The 21,985-nt window shown below is 35.7% G+C and overlaps 1 protein-coding gene across 4 annotated transcripts in view; it reads left to right on the top strand.

The window, feature by feature from the left end:
- EPHA7 (EPH receptor A7) overlaps positions 1-21,985 on the top strand; it is a 188,827-nt gene that overhangs the window by 43,000 nt on the left and 123,842 nt on the right. For all 4 annotated transcript variants that reach the window (XM_012809947.1, XM_003797531.2, XM_012809946.2 and 1 more), the window contains exons 4-5: positions 16,981-17,136; positions 18,378-18,713. In XM_012809947.1, the coding sequence (XP_012665401.1) occupies positions 16,981-17,136; positions 18,378-18,713 (492 nt within the window). The remainder of the gene's footprint in view (positions 1-16,980; positions 17,137-18,377; positions 18,714-21,985) is intronic.

Genomic DNA, 21,985 nt, shown 5'->3' with positions numbered 1-21,985 from the left:
CAAACAAAACAAAGGAAACATGTTAATTTCCCAATGAAGTTTTTTAAAAAATGGTATTATTTTAAAGGATTTTATATACACATTGCTTTAGCTATCAAAACTATTAGAGGAATGTCTAAGTTGTAATTTTTAGACATTTAGTTACATGGTTTATATAATGAGGCAGTTAAATAGCTTGTTTGCAAATGGTTGAAGACTATTCTAGGAATTTTTGTATACTTTTGAGGAAGCAATACTATCTTATTTTTAAAAATAGTGTCCTTTATTATGTTATAACAATAATGATGATGATAGTATTAACTAATGTGTATTGGCTGGGCATGGCAGCTCTGGGAGGCTGAGGCAGGTGGATTGTTTGAGCTCATAAGTTCAAGACTAGCCTGAACAAAAGTGAGACCCTGTCTCTACTAAAATAGAAAAAACTGAGGCAAGAGGTTGCTGTGAGCTATGATACGATGGCACTCCAGGACAACAGCTTGAGGCTGTATCTCAAAATAAGAAAGAAAAACAAAACCTAACATGTGTATTAACTGTGTACCAGACACTCCTATAAATTCTTTAATTTAGTTTTCATAGAAATTATCTTACAGATGAGGATGTCAAGGAAGTTTCCTACTAATGCTCAAAGGGTAGGTCTAGAATTGAACTTGGACTTGGACTCAAGGTGTTTGGCTCCAGCACATGCAGTCTAAACACCTACCTTCTGTCATTCTGTAATTTTTTTCCTAACAATCAATTTATCCTCACAGATGCAAGTTTCTTATATTTCAGTAAGTAAAATTGTAATCTGTAAAGATATACATAAAATGTCAGCATGGTAGGCAATGTTAAAGATTTGTAGTAAGGCATAACACTTTGAATGAAGATTTCAAAGGATTAAATTTTGAAATGTAACAAATTATTTGACACTTTTACCTTTAATTAGAGAAATACGATGACTATCTTGCAAGATTTTAGGGAGAGTGTAATACCCAGTATGAGATAGGTGGGAGATTTGTATCTATCCAGATCTGTCTATATCCATCTTTATCTGCGTTTTGTCTTTATTCTTATATAAAGTGCTAAAATAGAGAAATGGGAAGACAGAAGAGGCTCCCAGTGGTCTAAACCAGAGGTCAGACATAGGTTCTTCACGGAGAAGGGCATGTGGTTTGGAATTTTAACAAATACACCTACAATGACTCTTTTCCAGGAAGTTCAGCACCAGACTGCTCACTATTTGATAAAACTATTGCCAGATTTGAGTCTGAATATTAAAAGAGAGCTCTAGTTTAATATCTTTTGTAGAACTCCATGTTACTTTGGGGCTCTCTCTTGGTTAGGAACTCAGTATTATGTTAGTCTTTTCTTAATTCTTCTGACATTTGATGGATTCTTCTGTATTTATTTTTATCCTGGAACTCTTCGGCTCTTAATAGTACTCATAGAACACCGAGGCACGCTATGACAGGCTTTATTCCTTCTTATTTTACTATGATATATCAAATGAGCTTTGGAGTGACAATTTTTGTCTTTTTCAAAACATGCGATGGAAAACATAGTAATCCATTAATAAATGGCATGTTTATGTTAAGCTTCTGATTCTCCAAAAGGCCATACACCAGAAAAACAAGGAAGATGACAAATGCAGAATAAACCTTTGTTATCCTACATTAATAATTTTGGAGATGGTTAATCCTGAGAACTAAAAATGCCATTAATTATGATATTGTTACAAAGCTCTCTAATTCAGTTTTCTGACACAATATTATATGATGATGCCATGTGGTAAACAGCAGGCAAATCAATGAACTATCAAATTCCAGAGAAGCCGGAGTCTAAGTTAATGGCAATATTGAGAACCTATTCCAGACTATTTCCACAAATGATAGTGAATAAAAGGAACATGAATTAAATGTCCTTTTCTACTTGCAAGGCTGCCCTGCAGACGTTCGGACTGATTGAAGAAATCTAGCTGTGGGATTTGCTGTTTCTGAGAAGTTGGGGTTTCTGTTTCATTCTTAAGTCTACTTTCTACTTGGCCAAGTTCTTCAATAACCAGTTTACAAGGAACTTTTAGATTTTAAGAAAAGATAAACAATTATTGCTGTTAGAATTTTCTGTTAACTTTGTTATTCTGGCTTTTAGTACAGAAGCCAAGAAGTAGAATTATTGATTATCTTAATAAGTTCACTATAATATAAACTACGGAGAAAATGTGATTATTGTTGGTTTATTTCAAAGCTATATTACGATCAATATTGACTATATGTCAAAATACATACATTTCTTTTATTTGTGTAATTATGAATCACAAACACTTAAAAAGAAAATGTATATAGCCAAATCTAGACAGCTGTTTTCACAGTTGTTTTCAGACATATGTGGTCTAAATTTTAAGTTTGTACACTGGAATTCAGAGCAAGCATTTGTTTTAAGAATTCTATTTCCTAGTGAATAAGTAAGTTGATAAAAAATTAATGAATTTGTGATATACATATTAAGGCAATGCTAATGTGGGAACTTACTCAACTATTACATTTTCTCCTTGAAAAGTAAAATGTTTAAATAACCATATTTAGTAGCACTTAGGCTGTTAGAGCTACAAGCTAAGTACTCAAGTCAGGGACTCAACACATTTCATAAAACAGAAGACTATTTAAAAGTTTGGATAAACTGCATGCTAGTCAGGACATAACTTAGAAAATGTATAAAAAGGAAATAATGAGAGCAATACATCTTATCTAGATAAAATTGTTTTCTCTAAATGCTAATTTTGTGTAAATTTTCATAGCACTCACTCAACTCTATTTGTCTGATGAGAAAAGGGCTTCAGGCTGGGAAAATCAAAGAACTTAAAACCTTTGTTGACACCATGTCTAGACTTACTCCTCTGACAACTATAGCTTGAAAAGATTGACTCTCTGGCCTCTTACTTAAAGGATTGCTAATTTAAACTACAAAACAACTATGCTGAAAATGGTAAAAGGCATAGTCATATTCTTAGAAGGTCCAGGCTCTCACTTTTGCTTGTTGACTTTGGGCAAGGATGGCACGTTGTTTTGCTGTGACATCGGTATCATGTTCATTGTGGTGAAATGAAAGCGCAAAGGAAAATTTTCAAGTATCAGATACCTCATTTTCTATGGGTGTTCATCCATTCACAAGTCTTTATTTCACAAATTGTTATACAACATTAAATTATACTAAAGTCAGATAAGACTAAGCCACCTCTTGTCTTTAAGATATTCTCTTTTTATGGACAGACACACAGCTAGTTTTCTTATCAATCTTTTGTTGAACATTTACCTAAAAGGGTAGCTCAACTTAAATGTTGAAGAAAAGTATATTCTAAAAATATTGTCTGGTCCATTCCACCTGGTATCCATCTGTGACAGTGTGTCTTCCTAATCTGTCATCTATTTCTTTTCTGTTTGTGCTTAACCACTTCATTTGGGTGTAATCTTTGAACTGCATTTTCCCTTTCTTATTTCCTGTGCTCCAGTCAGTACCTACTGTCATTTCCAAATCTCAGTCAGGTTTTGAGGTGATTTGATACTAAATAATTAGGAAGATTTAAGGCGTTATCAGCTCTCTATATGTAATATTATGTCATAGCACCAATATCGTAGAGATAGAATCAATAATTATCTTATTTATCCTTTTCCTTATGACTGTTCAACACTTTTTTTCTTTTGGAAATGTACAAATTTACATTCTTAGTCTTTCCTGTGAGAAAACATCATTTCACTTCCACATTTCTCAGTTATTTCATATTAAAATACATGTCCACATAGGTGTTGAGTCCAGTACTCCACAGAGCTTCACATCGCAGGGGCCTCTCAGTGTGAATGGGGTTGGTTCCAGGACCTCCTTGCTTACCCAAGTCTGCAGGTGCCCCAGTGCCCAATGTGAAATGGCATGGTTTATTTACACATAAACGGTGTACACCCCGTATACTTTGAGTCATCTCTAGGTTACTTATATAATAACTAATGCAATACAAATGCTGTATAAATAGTTGTTGTACTATGTTACTTTTAATTTTGTATTTTTATTGTTTTTTTCCTGAATATTTTCTATCCATGATTGGTTAAATCTGCAGATGTGGAATCTGTAGGGATGGAAGGCTGACTGCACTTTTTCTGAGTTCGCTCTAATGTTAAAATAATCGTGGTTTTGTCCAGTTTTTGTCTTTTTTGTTAGATTCAAGTTTTAACTTGAAAGAAATAAAATAGTACGCACACATAGAATAGACTTTAACCTTTACGGCTGTTGTGCTCCTCCACTGCTCATACTTTAAATGAATTAATTTATCTTAGAGGCGTATGGAATGGAATGGGAAAACCAAATGTACAGAAAGGTATGTGAAGATAGGCAGTACTTATGCTCATACTAGAAGGAAACAAAAGGTGTGATAGCCCACTGCGTTTAAATACGTTTTTGATTAATCTAAATAATTGCTTCAAAACGCAAGAGGACATTTACCCACCCTTTCAGTCTCAGCTCACGTTCTGTCCCCTCCATGTCGTCTGACCTGATTATTCTTCTAGAGCTAGTAAGAAATAAATTGAAATTATTTTTTTATAATCATCAGCAATATTTCTGAGTTTTCCAATAGAAATGTTAATTATAAGAACTTACTTAAATTGCAGCCTGTCTAGTTTTAAATTACAATTTCTAAAGCTAGAATATATATATTTTTTAATTTGGATAGGTCATATACTTAAAGAAAACTGAGCATTTTTAGGAATCCAGAGCAGGGGAGAACTATTATTCCTTAGTTCTTTGCCTTGGAGAAGAAACCCACACTGATAGTTTTGTTATCAATTATAATTGTCAACTGACATTTTTTCTCTCTCGGACCTTTGCTACCCCGTGTTCAAAGGAGATATTACGATTATACACTTAAAAAATTTTCCTATCTGATTCGTACATATTTACTCATGTTACTGTGTTAAGGGTGCTAATAGAATAACCTTAAATATAATCTGAAGCATTAATATAAAGGCATCTGAGCCGTTGTCTCCCTGTACAGCATAACAGTGAAACCTCGTAAGACTGACAGCCCGAGTATCTCTCTGTGCTGATGTAGCCAGGGTTGCAGTGATCTGTACTAAGAATGTGCCGCCTCAGTCCCGTTGATCTGATTAGTATGAAAAATTTACTAAGTGGTGTCAGTGAATTAACCTTTGGTAAGTAGGATGGTATTGCAGATGCATGCTGCTGTAAAATAAATGAACATTTTTCATTCTTTTATTCAGTAAACTTATGTTGACCTCCCCCTATGTGCTTGGACATTGTGCTAGGCTTTGGGAATCCCTGGATACCTATTTTATAATTCTTGCCCTTGTGGGGTTCACAGTGGGGTACATGAGACACCCATGCAGAAATAATTCAGGCCGTGCTAATACCATAAGTGTGATTTGCTGTGCAGCATGAAACTGTTCTGAGTAGCCTTAGGAGATCAGAGAACATAGGGGAAGAAGCTGATTGATGAGAAATGAAATAGTTATTCTTTAAAAAAAAACCCTAGACATCTCTTTATATATTTACCTTAGCTACTTTTCCTAAGGAGTTTATTAAAGCATTTTAAATGACATTCTACCAGTGCCTACGTTGTCTTTTTGCAAGATGCTATGGATGCAAGGTTAATAGAATATAGATAGAGCTGTTTTGGATTATTTGTTTGGTGTAGAGATTAAAATTAATGATTAATTAATTGGTTTTCTATTAACATGGAGTAGAAAATATAGAAGTGCAGTCAGAGAATTGTGCTGATTTTGTTTCTCCGTAACAATTCTGTTTATCCCACAACTTTGTGTGTGTGTGTGTGGCCTTTTTATTGTAGCTAGCTCCTTTTTTTGACAGAAGAATTGAGCTCAACATTTTGCGTAAGGATTTATTCTGCCCGTGATTTTCTTTTATTTCTAAGAATTAAGGATTGAGTGAATCTGCTCATTGTCCTGATGCATCTTTTTAAAATGTCATGCTTCAGGGTAAACTGATTTCTTTATGATCTCCAGAAAATTTTCCACTGACATAACAGAAATGATTATTTATCTCCCCACATGTTCAAACTGCCTTCAGCTGCTTTCGGGTTATTTGCTTCACAAGACTTAGTATTGATCTACATTGTATAACTGACAGAATAAGGAAAACAAAATCTTCGCAGAACATCTAGGAAGATTGATTTAACTGATTTTGTCTTAATCATTTTTGAAATTATTGCAGAAAACTGATGGTGAAAGCATTCCACTGCTTTGCATCTAAAGACGGCTGTTTATTTTAAGAAGTTAAGATGGAAGTAAGCCCTCTCCTTTAGCTGTAGATTTTGTAAGTTTGTCTATAAATGTGTAGATTGAAGTTTATTGTGGGAGAAAAACCAAATAATGATGAACCACTCACAAAGTAGTTTAATTTTTAATCCTTTGAGTCAAAGTGAGAATTTTTATCCTATAAATGAAATCTAAAACATTGGTATTTATATGCATATATCTTGTCTGGTTGAAGTTTTTATGAACTTGAAATAACATCTTCTTATAAAACATTCTGATACTGTGAAATCCATCATTAGCCTCATTGAAAAACAACCCAGTAACTGCTGCGCGTAGCTCTCTGGCTTGTCTGGAATTGGCGACTATCGTGTCCCTACACACTTCTTCATGTCGACCTGCACTGAGTGGGGTTCTCACTTCACATGCAGGAAATGCTACAGCTTTGGCAGAAAAGGTGACTTAGAGTTTATTATTCACTACTGAAATAGGAGACCATTAGGCATACTGTAAAAGATACCAATTAATACACAATACTTACAATTGATACAAGTGATTTCCTATGAAATATCAGAAATTTAATTGGCTTAACCTCATTGTTAATTGATGATCCATACCAGTGGAGGTCGATGGTCTAAAGGAGAATGTGGTGTTTAGAGAGCATCGTATTTGCTTTTTAGATGACATGTCTGCGTGGTCCATTACCTGGCACAGTGATAGATACATGGTATGCAAATAATTATTTAGTCAGGGTTGAATAACTTGGCTATATTTGGTTAGTAATTAATTTGCATTTCTTGTTTACATACACACCTAATAATGGGGAAGTGATTCCAAGGTTATCAGGAGTAGGATAGAAGCTTTGCATGGAAAGTGACATTGTAAAAGAACCGTAATAGTTCACTATTTGTTGCCTGCCAGCCAGTGCGCTAAGTTCTTGAACTACATATTCTAATTTACATGAACTTTATAAAATGGTCTTACTACTTTTTCTGTTTTAGATATGGGAAAACTGGACCCAGAAAACTTTGTTCAGATTAGCAAAGGTCACATAGCTTAGCCCTGGGAGTGCAGCAAACTCATAATTTATATAAAGGATGAGCAGGGCTGTCCCTATAGGATCAGAGAAGTGAGACCTTATGTAAGGAAAACTGACTGTCATTCAAAATATGAATTTTGTATTTTGAGAAATGTTGTTTTAAAAATTGGTATATAAAAACAAAAGTAATAATGATCCTTAGGAAGAAGAGTACTCACTGATAATCATTTAATTTTTTCAGTAGAGCCTACATTGTCTGACCTTTCTCAATGTATTTTTAAAATGAAAATGAACTAGGGCAGTGTCCATGGCTCAAAAAGGTAGAGCACTGGCCCCATATGCCGGAGGTAGGGGGTTCAAACCCAGTCTAGGCCAAAAATAAATAAATAAATAAAATGAAAATGAACTATAAAACTGAATTTGTAAAATTATGGCATTATAGTAAATAGAAGAGAAATATTTGAAAATAAACTTGATGATGGCATAGATTGTATGGTGGATAATACCTACTCTGAAAACTTCCTTATACCAGTTGTGGTTTAAGAGCTCACCTCTTATTCTTAAAGGCATGATCTGAAGGAAATCTGTCAGAAGAATACGGTAGCATTACGTGGTAATTAAGCCACATTTTAAAGGTTACTACAAAGAAGGAATGAAATATTTGAGTTTATTAAGTTAACTTTCTTAAATTCAAGTATTTCCAGTTCATGGGAACCCCACAATCATACTGTTTCATCAGATTCTCGAATTAGAGTTTAGATTACTTTTGGTGTTTTTCTAGTCATATTACTCAATCCCAAGATTTCATAGTTCAATTTTTTGTTTATATAGTGAATTCACAGAAGAATGGATCTATGACAGTGGTTCTCAATCTTCCTAATGCCATGGCCCGTTAATATAGTTCCTGTGGGTCGCGACCCACAGGTTGAGAACCGCTGATCTGTGAGAACAATATTGAGTGAGACCCACAGGGTTTGCATTTCATTTTGAATCTTCCCTTTTACGAGAGTTGATTTTTTTTTTTTAGTAATTTACATGATTTAAAAATTCTATTTCTGGATCCTTATCTGCATGAACTGAAATAAATGTGCACATCTTTGGAAACACAGAAAGGGTTCAGCACCAATGGCACAGTGAGAGAAGCAGAGTGTGAGGCAGGGGATCTCTGCAGGCAGCACGGGCACCTTCAGGGCTGTCACGCAGACCCCGGAGAGCCTGCTAACAACTGCCTCGTGCTCAGACTGAGGAACCCTAAACGAAGAAGCAGGTGCAGGGGAAGTTTGTATATATAGCATCTTTGCAAGAGGGTGCTGATGGTAGAAATATCCAGGTTTGTAAAGATAACGTTGTAGTTGAAACAATTGTAGGGTAGCTTAACATCTAGAAACAGTCTTTTGCAGATAGCAATACAAAAAATAGCCAATATGTCTATAACACTTTGAAGTTAATAACCAAGAAACAAGGAAATTGAAGCTCAAGGTCAAGTGACTTTTCTCCAATTATAAACTAGTAAGTGGTGGAGAGGATTTGCACAAGCACTTTGACTTAAAATCCAGTTTTCTTTTACTGTGTCACATTACTTCTTCAAATAACCAAGTATTTATAGAATGGAATAAGTAATACGACAGAAGAGATCTAGAAAATTCTAATTTTTTTTCCATTTTAAAGTAGAGTAAGTAATATTATGACAACAGAGATTTAGAATGCCCTAAACTGAATTCACCCTCCTTTTTAATTTTTATCCATTTTGGTAATAACAGAAAGCAGAGCAGAATTATGTGGGTATTTTGGTAAAATGAAGAATGTTTTACCTCTAGACCTCAACAAAATTCTTAACATATTTTAAGCTGATAATTTAATTATAAATGTTTACATATACTTTGTTTCATTTTATTTTACATTCTAAATATTAAAAATAAAACTTTTAAAAGCTTTTTAATTTCTCCATGTGTCTTTTCCACTATGTAACAGTAAAAATTTAAGTACTCAATTAATAGCACAACTGAATAACAACCACACACAGACATTTATAATGCCCCCAAATGAGCTTTTCTCTTTAGTTTACATAACTCCCACGTTATTTTCAAGTCCCTGAAAATAACAGCACCTGTTATCAAAAATTTATAATCTGTGTGGTATCTTGTCTAAACTCTTGTGAGTTAGCCATAGGGTGACGTGGATGGTGTATCATGAACCATAATGTAGTCATTACATCATGTCGTTATTATCTTTCCTGCTGCTGTTCCTTCTCAATGTGAAAAATCATAGCATATCGGTGACAGGAGGTTTGTATTTCAGGTGGACTTTGGTAATTATTCCCACTGAGGCACTGTCAATAGGATTAAAATACAGATTCTGGATCTGTCCATCCTAGATGAGGTCAGCACTTGAGCGGGGGGGGGTACTATTTCTACATGCTGTGCTGTCCCCTTTGCTTTATAGAAGCATAGTTATTAAGATGACAAAAATATTTGAAGGCTCCTATGGAAACATGCTGGCTTTGCTTGAATTAAGTAAATTTTTCATCTGCAATAAATAAAATAGCAGCAGTCACTAGAATCCTTAACTATGTATGAAAATCCTGCAACAATGTTAAATCCCAGAAAGTTTCAATTACATTACAATCCACTTATAGTTTATAATTAATAAACTCTTTGCAGCTGCATAATTGTGGCCGGAAACATCTGCATAGCCTTACATTTTACACGCAGATATACATACTTTTTCTTTCAGAAGAAGTTCAATTGTGCTTAAAATTACAGGCCTAGACAGGGAGTCAGAGCCAAAGAGGCTGAGTCTAGTTGTGTTCAGATACCTCATGGGGAAAAAGGGAGAGGCGGGGTAGGAAACCAGACCTCGTCTGGCAAAATCATGTGGATTTAAAAAACAGGTTAAGTTTAAGATCTATTCAAATATTCTTTTTATATAATGTATCAAAAATCTCCATTAAATATAAGCTTAGTATTGATAAGACTATTTTACATGATAAAATCACTACTGCTAAGAAAAAAAGACAAGCTATCTATTATTTATGCAACTCAAAAAGTACACACCAAGTTAACAAATGGACAAAATGAATATATTGACAATAGATTTCTAGTGTTTTATTTCTTTTTGTCCTTCTATTTTTTTTTTTTTTTTGAGACAGAGTCTCACTATGTCGCCCTAGGTACAGTGCTCTGGCATCACAGCTGACAGCAACCTCAAACTCTTGGGCTCAAACCATTCTCTTGCCTCGGCCTCCCAAGTGTCTAGGACTACAGGTGCCTGCCACAACACCTGGCTATTTTGAGGGGGGACTGTTGTTGTAGTTGTCATAGTTGTGTAGCAGGCTCAGCCAGTTCGAACCCTCCAGCCCCAGTGTATGTGGTTGGAGCCGTAACCATTGAGCAACAGGCGTCAAGCCTCTGGTGTTTTTCAGTAATTCAATTTCCTACATTTAAATGAAACTTTATAGAAATGGACGAATGTAGAGTTTGTTAGAAATGCAACTTAATATAGACAGATAATATTTGCATATGTAAGAAGTTGCATTATTAACGAATTTTGTTTTTTTAATTATAGTCACAGAGTTAACAACCATCTCTACCAATCAATTTTAGAATATTGTAATCTCACCTAAAATGAACCCTGTCCCCATTACAGTCACTTACCATTACCCCTTGCAGCAACATTTCCTGACAAGCACTGATACACTTTTGTTCTGTACATTTGCCTACTCTGGGTGTTTCATCTGCATGGAGTCATGCAGTATGTAGTCCTTTATGGGTGGACTGTTGTATGTAGCATGTTGTTAAGGTTCATCCATGTTATATCATGTTTAACTCCTTTTAATTGGTGAATAATATTATGTTTTTTAATTCATTCATTCATTGATGGACATTTGGGTTGTTTCACTGTTTGGCTATGGTGAATAATTCTGCTATGATCGTTAATGTGCAAGTTTTTTGTGTATATATATGTGTGTGTGTGTAGTCATTTTTCTTGGGAATATAACGAGGAGTGGAATTGGTGGGTCATGAGATAATGATGCTTAACGTTTTGAAGAACTGTCAGTCTTTCTCCGAGTGGCTGCCCCATTCCACATCCCCATCAGCAGTGAAGAAGGGTTCTCCCTCCTCCATCTTCTTCCCAGTAACTGTTACTACCTTTTTGATTGGCGCTGTCACCATGGTTTGGATTTGCACTGCCCAGTGGTGAAGATGCTGAGCATCTTTTTCATGCTTATTGGACATCTGTGTATCCTGTCACGTTCCGTCAGGCCCCTATGGCCCAGGTCTCGGTTACTGCAGGAAGGAACCAGGCGAGACACGGATTAGAAGTACAAGCTTGTGGGAGACAGGCTAGCCCTTACTTTCCAGGTATCCCCGAGCAACCTCCCCACCAGCCTTTTATTGAGACGGAATAATACAGGTGAGGGGAGTGATTAACAATGACTGCATGCTGAGGGTACGGGCTCCTTCTCCATAAGGAGCTCCTGCAGACTAATGGTCCCAGGGTCCACCCCTCGGCTGCACATCATCTTGCTCAGATGTCATCTGGCTCTTGGCGTCCCCTACAGTATCCTTCATGGAGAAACATCACTTCCAATACCTTGCCAGTTTTTTGACTGGCTTATTAATGGATTTTAATTTTTTGCACTTTTATTTTGTTTAAAATTCTAATTTGTTTTCTTAGTGTCTCATTTTACCTATAATCCTTACAGTGGAAATATTTGATTATCATGTGTGTCATGATTTCTGTAGAGATTATATGGTCTGAGAAACAACCTGGATCCTCCAAGAGGTTGATTCTGAACACCTGGAAAACCTTTAAAATAGAGCTATGTCCAAACACTGATGATAATTTGGAGTGAAGGCAGTGCCCGTTAGAATATTCCCTCCTGTGCATGCAGGGAGGAGAGCTGACTACTTAATATCCAGGATGGCACCTACTGTGTCTGAGATAAAAGTTGGAGCTTAAGATTAAAAAAAACAAACAACAAAAAAACCCTAAGCCTTAATAGGACTGGGAAAGCTTTTTGACTATAAAAAGGTAAAAGAAATCTAGAGGTATGTGGGTTTTCTAGGACATGATTGTGGGCAGGGTTTTTTCTGCTATGTAATCAGGATTTTCTCCAAGCTTACCCCTTTAGGTCATCAACCTAAAGAAACAGAGCAAGCCCATGTCTGCACCCCCACTCAGGAGAGGAGATACTCTGTCTCACAAAACCGCTTAGCCTAAGGAGGAGTAGAAATCTGACTTTGGATGGCTTTAGGATTGTTCTTTTGGAGCAGAGTTGTCAAATCAGGACCTTGATGGTTTAGCTGACCACATCGGGCAAGGGTTGACCCAGTCCTTGAACATGATATCCATCAAAGATACCTGCAGAATGCACGGCTGTTAGGAGAGTTTAGTTAAGAATTAGAATATAGGTGTTAGGATCAGCTCTCTAGTATATTTAAGAATCTTGGTGCAATATTACTGTTCTTAAATGATTAATTTATAAATGGGACATCTTATTGCCCTTTGTGTTGTTAAGGAATTTAAATCCCAAATATTATTTGAATCAATTTTGTCCTATAGGGACAATATATTATTATTGGAAATAGTTGAAATTAAATGTAATAAATTACTTTTATTTCACTGCAGTAAATAATGTAATAGATCTTAGGATATAATATAATTTAGTAGATGTATTATAGTAGAAAATATTGTTACTGTCTAGTATACAGAAGTTTCATGTTTTACTAGATTCCTTTGCTTTGGTGCTTTTTTTGTTTAAAGAGCAGAATAAGCAAAAACTTGCTAGCATATGAAATCTGACAAGATTACTATGTAGGACTTAGAAAAATGAATTTTCTTTATTCATTAAGGCCCTAAAGATTGAAAGAAATCAAAAGAATCAATGCCAGGCATTTATGGTAATATTACATGAACAATACCTTTGTTAAAAGAATAAGTGAAAGATTATTTTTATAAAAATAGATATTTAAAACAAATTGTGTATACACCCCAGATTTTTGCCAGTAGAGTGAAACATTGCTTTAAAGACAGCGTTCAGTTAAAAAAAAACAAAAGCAGCAAAAGGCAGTAAGTTAAATGGTATATTTCTTATTGTAACTCACTTTAACCGCAGCACAAGTACCATGTCAATTAACATTTGCGTTGAACGTAAATGTTATTAAAAAAATAAGAAGTAAAGTGTGGAGGAGAAGTCTGTAAAATTGTTGTTGCACTATTCCTAGAAAGTTATCTTTGTACACTTCATAATTACGTGTAAAGGGAATTTATATTTAGGGTTTCAGGAGGCATTTACTTCTAAACGCTTTTTACTAGTACTTTCTGGAAAACCAGCTACATTTATAGAGAGGAGAAATTGCCTGGATTTCTGTGGAGTCTTTTTGGGCGTCGTTGGAGAGCTCATTTAATTCTCCCTTCTGTGTTTGTCTCTTAGATGTGCGGCTTTCCCTGGTTATCTCCTGGGTATTTAACTCGAGCTATTTCGTGTAGATATCTTATCACAATTTCTAATTTTAAGAGCATCTGTTCCTGCCTTCCCAAGCTTTTTACTACTTGGTTGCTCACTATTATCCTCAGAGATACAGCTTTTGTCTTCACATGGTTTTGGCTTTAACCCTAATACCATTCCTCTGAAGATTTTGTACTTATTTTTAATAACTCTAAATTGATAGTTTCCTTAGAGATTAAATGAAAACTGGCTTGCTACACCTTATTATTTTTAATACTAACTGAGACAGAATATTACTTCAAAGAAAATAATGTGAAGTCTTTTATGATCACATTTTTTCCGGCATGGCCTCCGTCCGTTTAATGATAGCCATACGTGTACTTCATAATTTTGTGGGTATCATCAGTGCCAAAATTCGTAGTGGAATAGAGAATACCTGTTTAATGTATTTTCTTAAAGTGTGGTAGGATATTACTTCATATGTTTCTAGATTGTATTAATAGCCCTAAATTAGGAAAATTGTATAATAAAAATTATAGATGTTCACTGAAATTAAATTTTAGCATTGCTAAGGCCCTTGAGACCCATTAAGTGAGTGCCAAACTTTGGCTCATTCAGTAGTAAAGTCTGGTGGAATAGCATATGGCTTTGTGTCAGTAGTCCTGTGTTCTAAATCCAGTTTCATCCTAGACAAACGAAATTATTTGAAGAACTCAGGTTACTTTTGCTTCAAATCTGTTTTCCCATCTGTTAAAAGGGTACCAGAATTTAATGTAATTTGAAAGTTGAGTGATAAGAGTTTTAAATTTTTCTGCATTAAGCATTGTATATATTCTAGAAATCATGTGAGTTAAACAAGAAATGCACCTTTCTGTTTGTGGGATATAGGAATAAGCCTTTATTTAGAGGCTTTTATCTGCAATGGGAGAACAAGGATTCTGAGGCTTGCACTGGTGGGCACTGTTAGCTTGCTGCCTGCCGCTTGTGGACGACTCACCCAGGGAGTGCCACGCCACGTCATGTTGCCCTCACATTCGCATTTCCCTGATTCCTAACCTAAGTAAATATACGTCATCAAAGACTCGTCAGCACACACCCCTTCTTTTTGTCTGTCTGTCTCTGTCTCTCTCCACTCTTCTCTAGGCTCTAATACTTTAGGCTGCAAGCTGGAGTAAAGCATTGCCTTCTCTGTTATATGGGATGTCATATCTGATTGCTGAATTACAGATAATACACATAGCAAATTACCGTGAATATTTAAAGGAGAAGAATGTCATCCTGAGAAATCTAAGCTAAATCCTCTAACATACCAGTTAACCACTTTTGTGTGTGTGGCAAGATCGTTATCTTTAGAAACATTTTAAGGTTTTATATTTTTGTTGTATTATTTTGTAATCCCTGTTTTTGTCTTCTCTGTGCCTTAGATTTGTAGCATTTGCTGCTGAGAACATGTGAAAATGTAATATGCTTCTTCGTGCGATCTATTTTTGGCTGCTTTCCTCTTGCGTTGATGGGGAGGCCAACTAAAGGCAGGGTAGGGGATGGGCTACCAGGGCTGTAGCGGCTGGTGTGTTTACAGTGAAGGGGTGGTTGCTCTGTATAAATATCCACCTGTCTCAATATAGCGTGTCTTTAAATTCAGGCTCTAAGTTATGTTAAATATAACTTGTTCATGTAAAAGCCTTATTTTCTGGAAATCCCCCAAATGATTTTGAACCCTGAGATGTACCCAATTATGCAGCAAATATTCAGTATGTGAAAAAAGAAAAGAATTACTCAACCATTTTCAGGATACTATAGGATTGTTACTGATTTCTACCCAACCTCCAAGAAGTGAAAAGGTAATTAATTTTCTGAATAATGAATGCCAAGTAAGGAATATTAATAAACTTACAAGTAATAAATTAAAAGTTAAAACTAAATTTATGTTAAATGATCACTAACTTTACATATATATGATTCACTCATTTTTATTAAATTTGAAGGTTACTAAAACTTAAAAAGACTTATTTAATAAATACGAAGGGTACATTGAATCTATTTGGTTTATTCATTTTATAATACTGTCAATTAAAAAAAAATTTTAACTGAAGAAAAATATAAGTATACAAAATGTCCAGAGATACGACATGGCACATAGTTACCTGATTTAGTAACAAAATCTTAGTGAGTAAGAGCAGCCTCATTAGGAAGGGGCAGGAATGCTCTGTGTACAGAGGTGCGTTGCTGAGAGCACTTGCTGCATGAGTGTGATTGCGCCTTTAACTCTCTCAGCCCCGGAGAAACAAGGTCGTAATCAAGGTAGGATTGAGGCTTTCCCCTGGTTTCTGGTGTTGCATCCATCTCCTATTAATAAACTTTCATTATTTTTAGTAACAACGAATTTTACTCAGTGGAAGGCAGCCTGCCTTACAGCACAAATTGGCTGAAATTATAACTTGTAGTTACTTGAAGTTTTGGGCAATACATTCTGTCATTTTCAGCTATAAATGTTTACATTATTATTATTATTTCTAGTCTGTAATTAAAAACCTATTAATATTTTCAACAGGAACATAATAAAAGGTTAATTTATATATATGTTAGATTAAGAAAATGTAACTTTAAATTGTGCTAATGCAGTCCAACAAACAAGTTAGGTATGTTGAAATCAAAGTTTAATTTAAATTAAGTGTATGAATTAAATATTCTAAGATTATGTTTAAATAAATTATACTCGGTTTCAGGTTTGATTTTCAGACTTTGGATTGCTGCCAGCTGCAGGTGTAAGTTTTCGGTATCATTCTGTTTTAAATGAACTATCATATAACACTGGGGTATTGACACACATTTTGTTTCTGAGACAGAGTCTCACTCTGTCCCCCAGGCTAGAATGCCACGGCATCAGCCTAGTTCACAGTAACCTTAGACTCCTGCCTCAGCCTCCTGACCAGCAGGGACCACAGGCATTAATTTTTCTATTTTTGACAGACGAGGACCCCACTCTTGCTCAGGCTTGTCTGTAACTCCTAAGTTCAAGGCCTCCTTCTACCTTGGACTCCCAGAGTGCTAGGATTATAGGTGTGAACCGCCATGCCTGGATGGGTTATTGAAATACATTAAAACAAGGTTTATCATAAAGAACTTATTTTTCATAAAACAAATTTAGTATTTTATTCTTTGCTAAATATTACACAAATGTTTTAAAGGTCTCTTTGCTCACATGTTCCTGTATCTGCTCTCCTTTGCATACCTAGCCTGTGGCCGGGGATTCTACAAATCTTCCTCTCAAGATCTTCAGTGTTCTCGTTGTCCAACTCACAGTTTTTCGGACAGAGAAGGCTCCTCCAGATGTGAATGTGAAGATGGGTATTACAGGGCTCCATCTGACCCGCCATATGTTGCATGTACAAGTAAGTTCATCATGTGAAATTAAAAAGAACTCTTGGATCTCTTCCACTCGTTTGTACTTTTGAGATGTCATTGAGATAGGTATTAAATTTTTGAATACGATAATTATTTTTAAATTTTTCCATAAATCAAAATGTTAAACAATAATAAAATAGATTTTTTTCTTATATCATATTCAGTGTAATTTTTATGTCTGCAAAATTAAGACGCATTTGGCTAATGTTTTTTCTGTGTATCTCGTAGGAATCATAAATAATAGGAAAAGTTATTAGAACATTATATGGTTATGAAATATGATTACAAAGTAATGGCTTCTAAATTATAATTCCAGTACTAAAGAGAGCAAACCTCATATATTGGTTCTGCATTTAATGAGTATTTGAGACCTAAATCCAAAGCCAGTCTCAGACATTACTCTGAGTCATTCCTGAGAACTTAAGAATGAGTAACTGCAGCCCTGCCCGCCAGCCGTGCCTTAGTGCCCCTGTCTGGCTGCATCATATCAGCGTCTGTGGAACTGGAAGCCATTATGCTTAGTGAAATATCTAAAGAATGGGAAAACAAACACCACAGGTAGTGGCTAAGAAACTGAAACTCACTGAGGGGCACACTTGTGCTCTGCTAGAGGGAAGTAAAACTCAGCAGAAATCAAGCAGGGAGAGCAGGGGGCGGGGACAGGTGAAAAGCTACCTGATGGGTGCAGTGAACACTATTTGGGTGATAACACTCTCAGAACCATGACTCAAGCATTAAAAGAGAGCCATGTAACAAAAACCATTTGTGTGCCCATACTACTTTGAAATAAAAAAAAAAAAAGAAAGTGAATATTCTTTTAAAAAAGTGAATAACTGTATTCTCTGTTATATGGTTAAAAGAAAAGCTATTTTTAAACAACTATTACAACTGTTTTTATAGGTGCATTAACTGTTCTTTTTTTAATTACTTGGAAGAAAATTATCTAAATACTGTGGCAGAAGTACAAAGACAGTTGTTATCCTGTGTTCATTCTGACATAGTAAAAGGAAAATAAACAAAGCCTCTTGCCAAGTGGATTCCTGGAGGCTTTCATAAGGCTGCTCTAGTGAAGGTTATTGTGAAAGGAAGCATTTCAGTTCATTTTCTCTTTGGTAATTGAGTCACTTGCTTAATACTCCACATAGATCCTTTTGTTCTTTTTGTTTGTATGGGTTTTCTTTTTTTTCCTGTTTTTGTTTATTTGTTGATTTATTTTTCGTTTCCCAAGGGCCTCCATCTGCACCACAGAACCTCATTTTCAACATCAACCAAACCACAGTCAGTTTGGAATGGAGTCCTCCTGCAGACAATGGGGGGAGAAACGATGTGACCTACAGAATCTTGTGTAAGCGGTGCAGCTGGGAGCAGGGCGAGTGTGTTCCCTGTGGGAGTAACATTGGGTACATGCCCCAGCAGACGGGACTGGAGGATAACTACGTCACTGTCATGGACCTGCTAGCCCACGCTAATTACACTTTTGAAGTTGAAGCTGTAAATGGAGTTTCTGACTTAAGCCGATCCCAGAGGCTCTTTGCAGCTGTCAGCATCACTACTGGCCAAGCAGGTATGTTTTATTTTTAACTTCTTTGAATGAATACTGTGATTGCATACATGAGGTGTCTTTCTTGAATATGTAGTTAACTTTCCTATACTGAACTGGGTTGTTTGAGCTTGTTGTGTGTTATTTTCCGGTTATTTCTCCTGCTGTTGTTAAACCATTTCTATGCTCCTTAACTTCTCCAGGGATCTGGCAATAGAAATAAAAGGGGATACATTGTAAAACTGTGTATGACTGCTCTAAGACAAAAAGAAAAGTCTGTGGAAAGATCTAGAGAAGGAGGAGAGGGAAAATACTGGTTAAAATAAGATGTAGGGGATATTTTTCACATTTTTACCTTGTATGGCATCTGCTCAAGCTCATAGCCTACATGATAACTGGGAATAATGAAAGACTTGTCTGCACTGTCTCACATAATATTAACCGATTTTTTACTACATAGACATGATCTTTTTAATATAGTAAAAATCTGCATTAAACTTGCATGAGGGAATTTTTAATTCATCCATGGATTTGTGACGTTATGAATTTCTATAACACTGGAATAAATACTTGGCAGATTTCATGAGAATTTCAAATGAAATGGCACGACCTTAATAACTGTGAACTTGTCACTTAGCCTAAAAGCACTTTTTAATTTACTTTCTAACTGGCACTTGAGATGTTCTCCTCTGCCATTCTTTGTTTTGGTAAGTATGTTTTAGAAAATACAACTTGGCGACTTTCTAAACCTAAAGAAAAACCTATGACTGAAGCAAGTTTCAGACACTGGGATCAACCTTTTGAAAAATTCTTATTTCTGAAGGTGAATGTTATGTATAGATGCAGCCAAGAGCTAGGTCAGTGTCCATACTAAAATTGGGCCTGTGCTGTAGGACCGAGTCCTGTGAGCATCGTGATGGGCTGGCTGTCTAGCCAGTCAGCACGAGCCTGCGTTCCTAGGCACAGACTAATCTTTTCTTCATTTCTGTGCCAATTTTAACAAAATGTTATCTGTTTAAATTATATCTGCAGAATGAAAACTATGCATATGGTCTCATGCTTACCATTTTGAACAGATTAGTTCTTATTCTAAAGGTTTCATTCTGATGTTTATTTAAAAGGCTATTTCAAATCAGATCTCCCGTTTAAGTGAAGCTATCTGAAGGTAAAACATAGGAGCATAAATTTTTTTTTCTTGTTCTTTAATGACTATTGTTTGATTTTTTAAGTTAATAGTATACAGGCTAACTTGCTCATCGATTTTCTGTAAATTCTTGAACAAGTATCTTACAGTGGTTAGTGAAATGGCTTTGAGGTATTAATTTACTTTTGGTTAAAAACAAAATAGGTTAGGAGGTTTTAGGATTTTGCTTTGGTTTGTTTTGGGTTTTATTTGGTTTTTTGGCAGGTAAGGAAGAATATACAAAATTGGATTGCAATAATTGTACAACCCTTTAAAGAGTCTAAAAAAATACTGAATTGTGTACTTAAAAAATGAATCAATTTAGTGGTATTTGTTGTACCTAAATAAAAAATAAATTACAAAAATAATAAATATAACAAATCGATTAAACATAATAAATATAAAATTAAAAATCTAAGTAAGTTTGTACTTTTATTAAAATATTAATTTATGATCATCTAGGCTAGACTACATCTCAAATGCTAAAACCCATGAGTTAATAGCATTCTCTAACCAACAGCATCACTTCCAACCTAGATTATGCTACAGTCACGTTGATAATGGACTTAAATCTGTATCTTCTGTCAGTTATCCCACCCGTCATCAGTACACTGATGCCTCGTCTAAAAAACGTTTATTAAAAGAAGCTGCATGTGTCTGGGGAAGAATAGAGAGTAAGGATGGAAAGTAAGCAGCGGTCTGGAAGGTGGTGTGTGTAGTTTGCTGTTCCTTTTTGTTTAGCGCTTGGAGCTCAAGACCCTATACTGGTGTTCGTGTGAATGGAAAGACATTGGATCCCCTGTCCTTTCTCTTGGTAGGAGGAGGGACCTTTGTGTTAAGGACCTGAGTTCTAGCCCCTCATCTCTCACTATGAGATATGAACTTTTGGGGTGGATTACTGAATTTTTATATGAATAAAGTGGGGATGAAATAATACCTACCTTTCTGTATTATCCTGGCAATAAGTTTAAAAATGCTTTATTTTCATAGAATTGCTGTTGCACAGAAGAGCAAAATGAAGGCTTCTGTGGCAGGTGTCAAGACGAAATACACCAACTTCTTTATCTGTTGCAACATGGGTGAAAATAGTGGGACACAGAAATGGCAATTATATGTCATAAATTTGGAGAAAAGAGGAATTAATTTTGTTTGGCCTTTAAAAAGTACAATTGTTGGGGAAGTGTGGTGAGTCATGCTCGTAATCCTAGCACTTTGGAAGGCCAAGGCAGGCTTACTTGAGGCCAGGAGTTAGAGACCAGTGTGAGCAAGGGCAAGACCCTGTCTCTACAAACAGTGGAAAATTAGTTTGGCGTGGTGGTGAGCTCCTATAGTCCTTGCTACTTGGGACACTGAGGCAGGAGAATCCCTTGAGGTTATAGTGAATTACGATGATGCCACTAAACTCTATTTTAGGTGACAGAGTGAGACCCCATCTCAAAAAAAAAAAAATATGAGGTGGCACCTGTGGCTCAGTGAATAGGGCTCCGGCCCCATATACTGAGGGTGGCAGGTTCAAACCCAGCCCTGGCCAAACTGCAACAAAAAATAGCCGGGTGTTGTGGTGGGTGCCTGTAGTCCAGTTACTTGGGAGGCTGAGCCAAGAGAACTACTTGAGCTCAAGAGTTTGAGGTTGCTGTGAGCTGTGATGTCATAGCACTCTCCTAAGGGTGACAAAATGAGACTCTTGATTTGTTGTTGTTGTTTTCTTGTATTAGGAATTATACTGACCTATTAAGGCTGAAGGCAGAGAAATCAAGCTTATTTATTTTTATGTATATTTTTAAAATTTGGAGTAAGAAAAAAAACATACATTTAATTTGTGGAACAATGATCCTAATTCTTCCTTACTTTAGAAGGCTGTCTTGATCAAAAGTGGTCTTACTAATTAATTAGTATCCTTAAGCATGGGGTATTTAAATGCTTCTTTTAAATACTAATTTGACCACCTGTATTAAGTGTATAGTTTATGTTAAGCACCCAGAGGAATGCCGGGGTTAGGAAGGTAGAGAATGATCCTTTTTTCATGAAGAGTCCACACTGCCAGATATGTGTTAGTTACACATCTAACAGTAGCACTCGTAGCTACCATGTAATACATGCTGTAGAACACCAT

The sequence above is a fragment of the Otolemur garnettii genome, unplaced genomic scaffold, assembly GCF_000181295.1.
Source record: "Otolemur garnettii isolate 467f Iridium unplaced genomic scaffold, OtoGar3 scaffold00118, whole genome shotgun sequence".
NCBI classification, from domain to species: Eukaryota; Metazoa; Chordata; class Mammalia; order Primates; family Galagidae; genus Otolemur; species Otolemur garnettii.
This window is presented reverse-complemented; position numbering and strand designations above follow the sequence as displayed.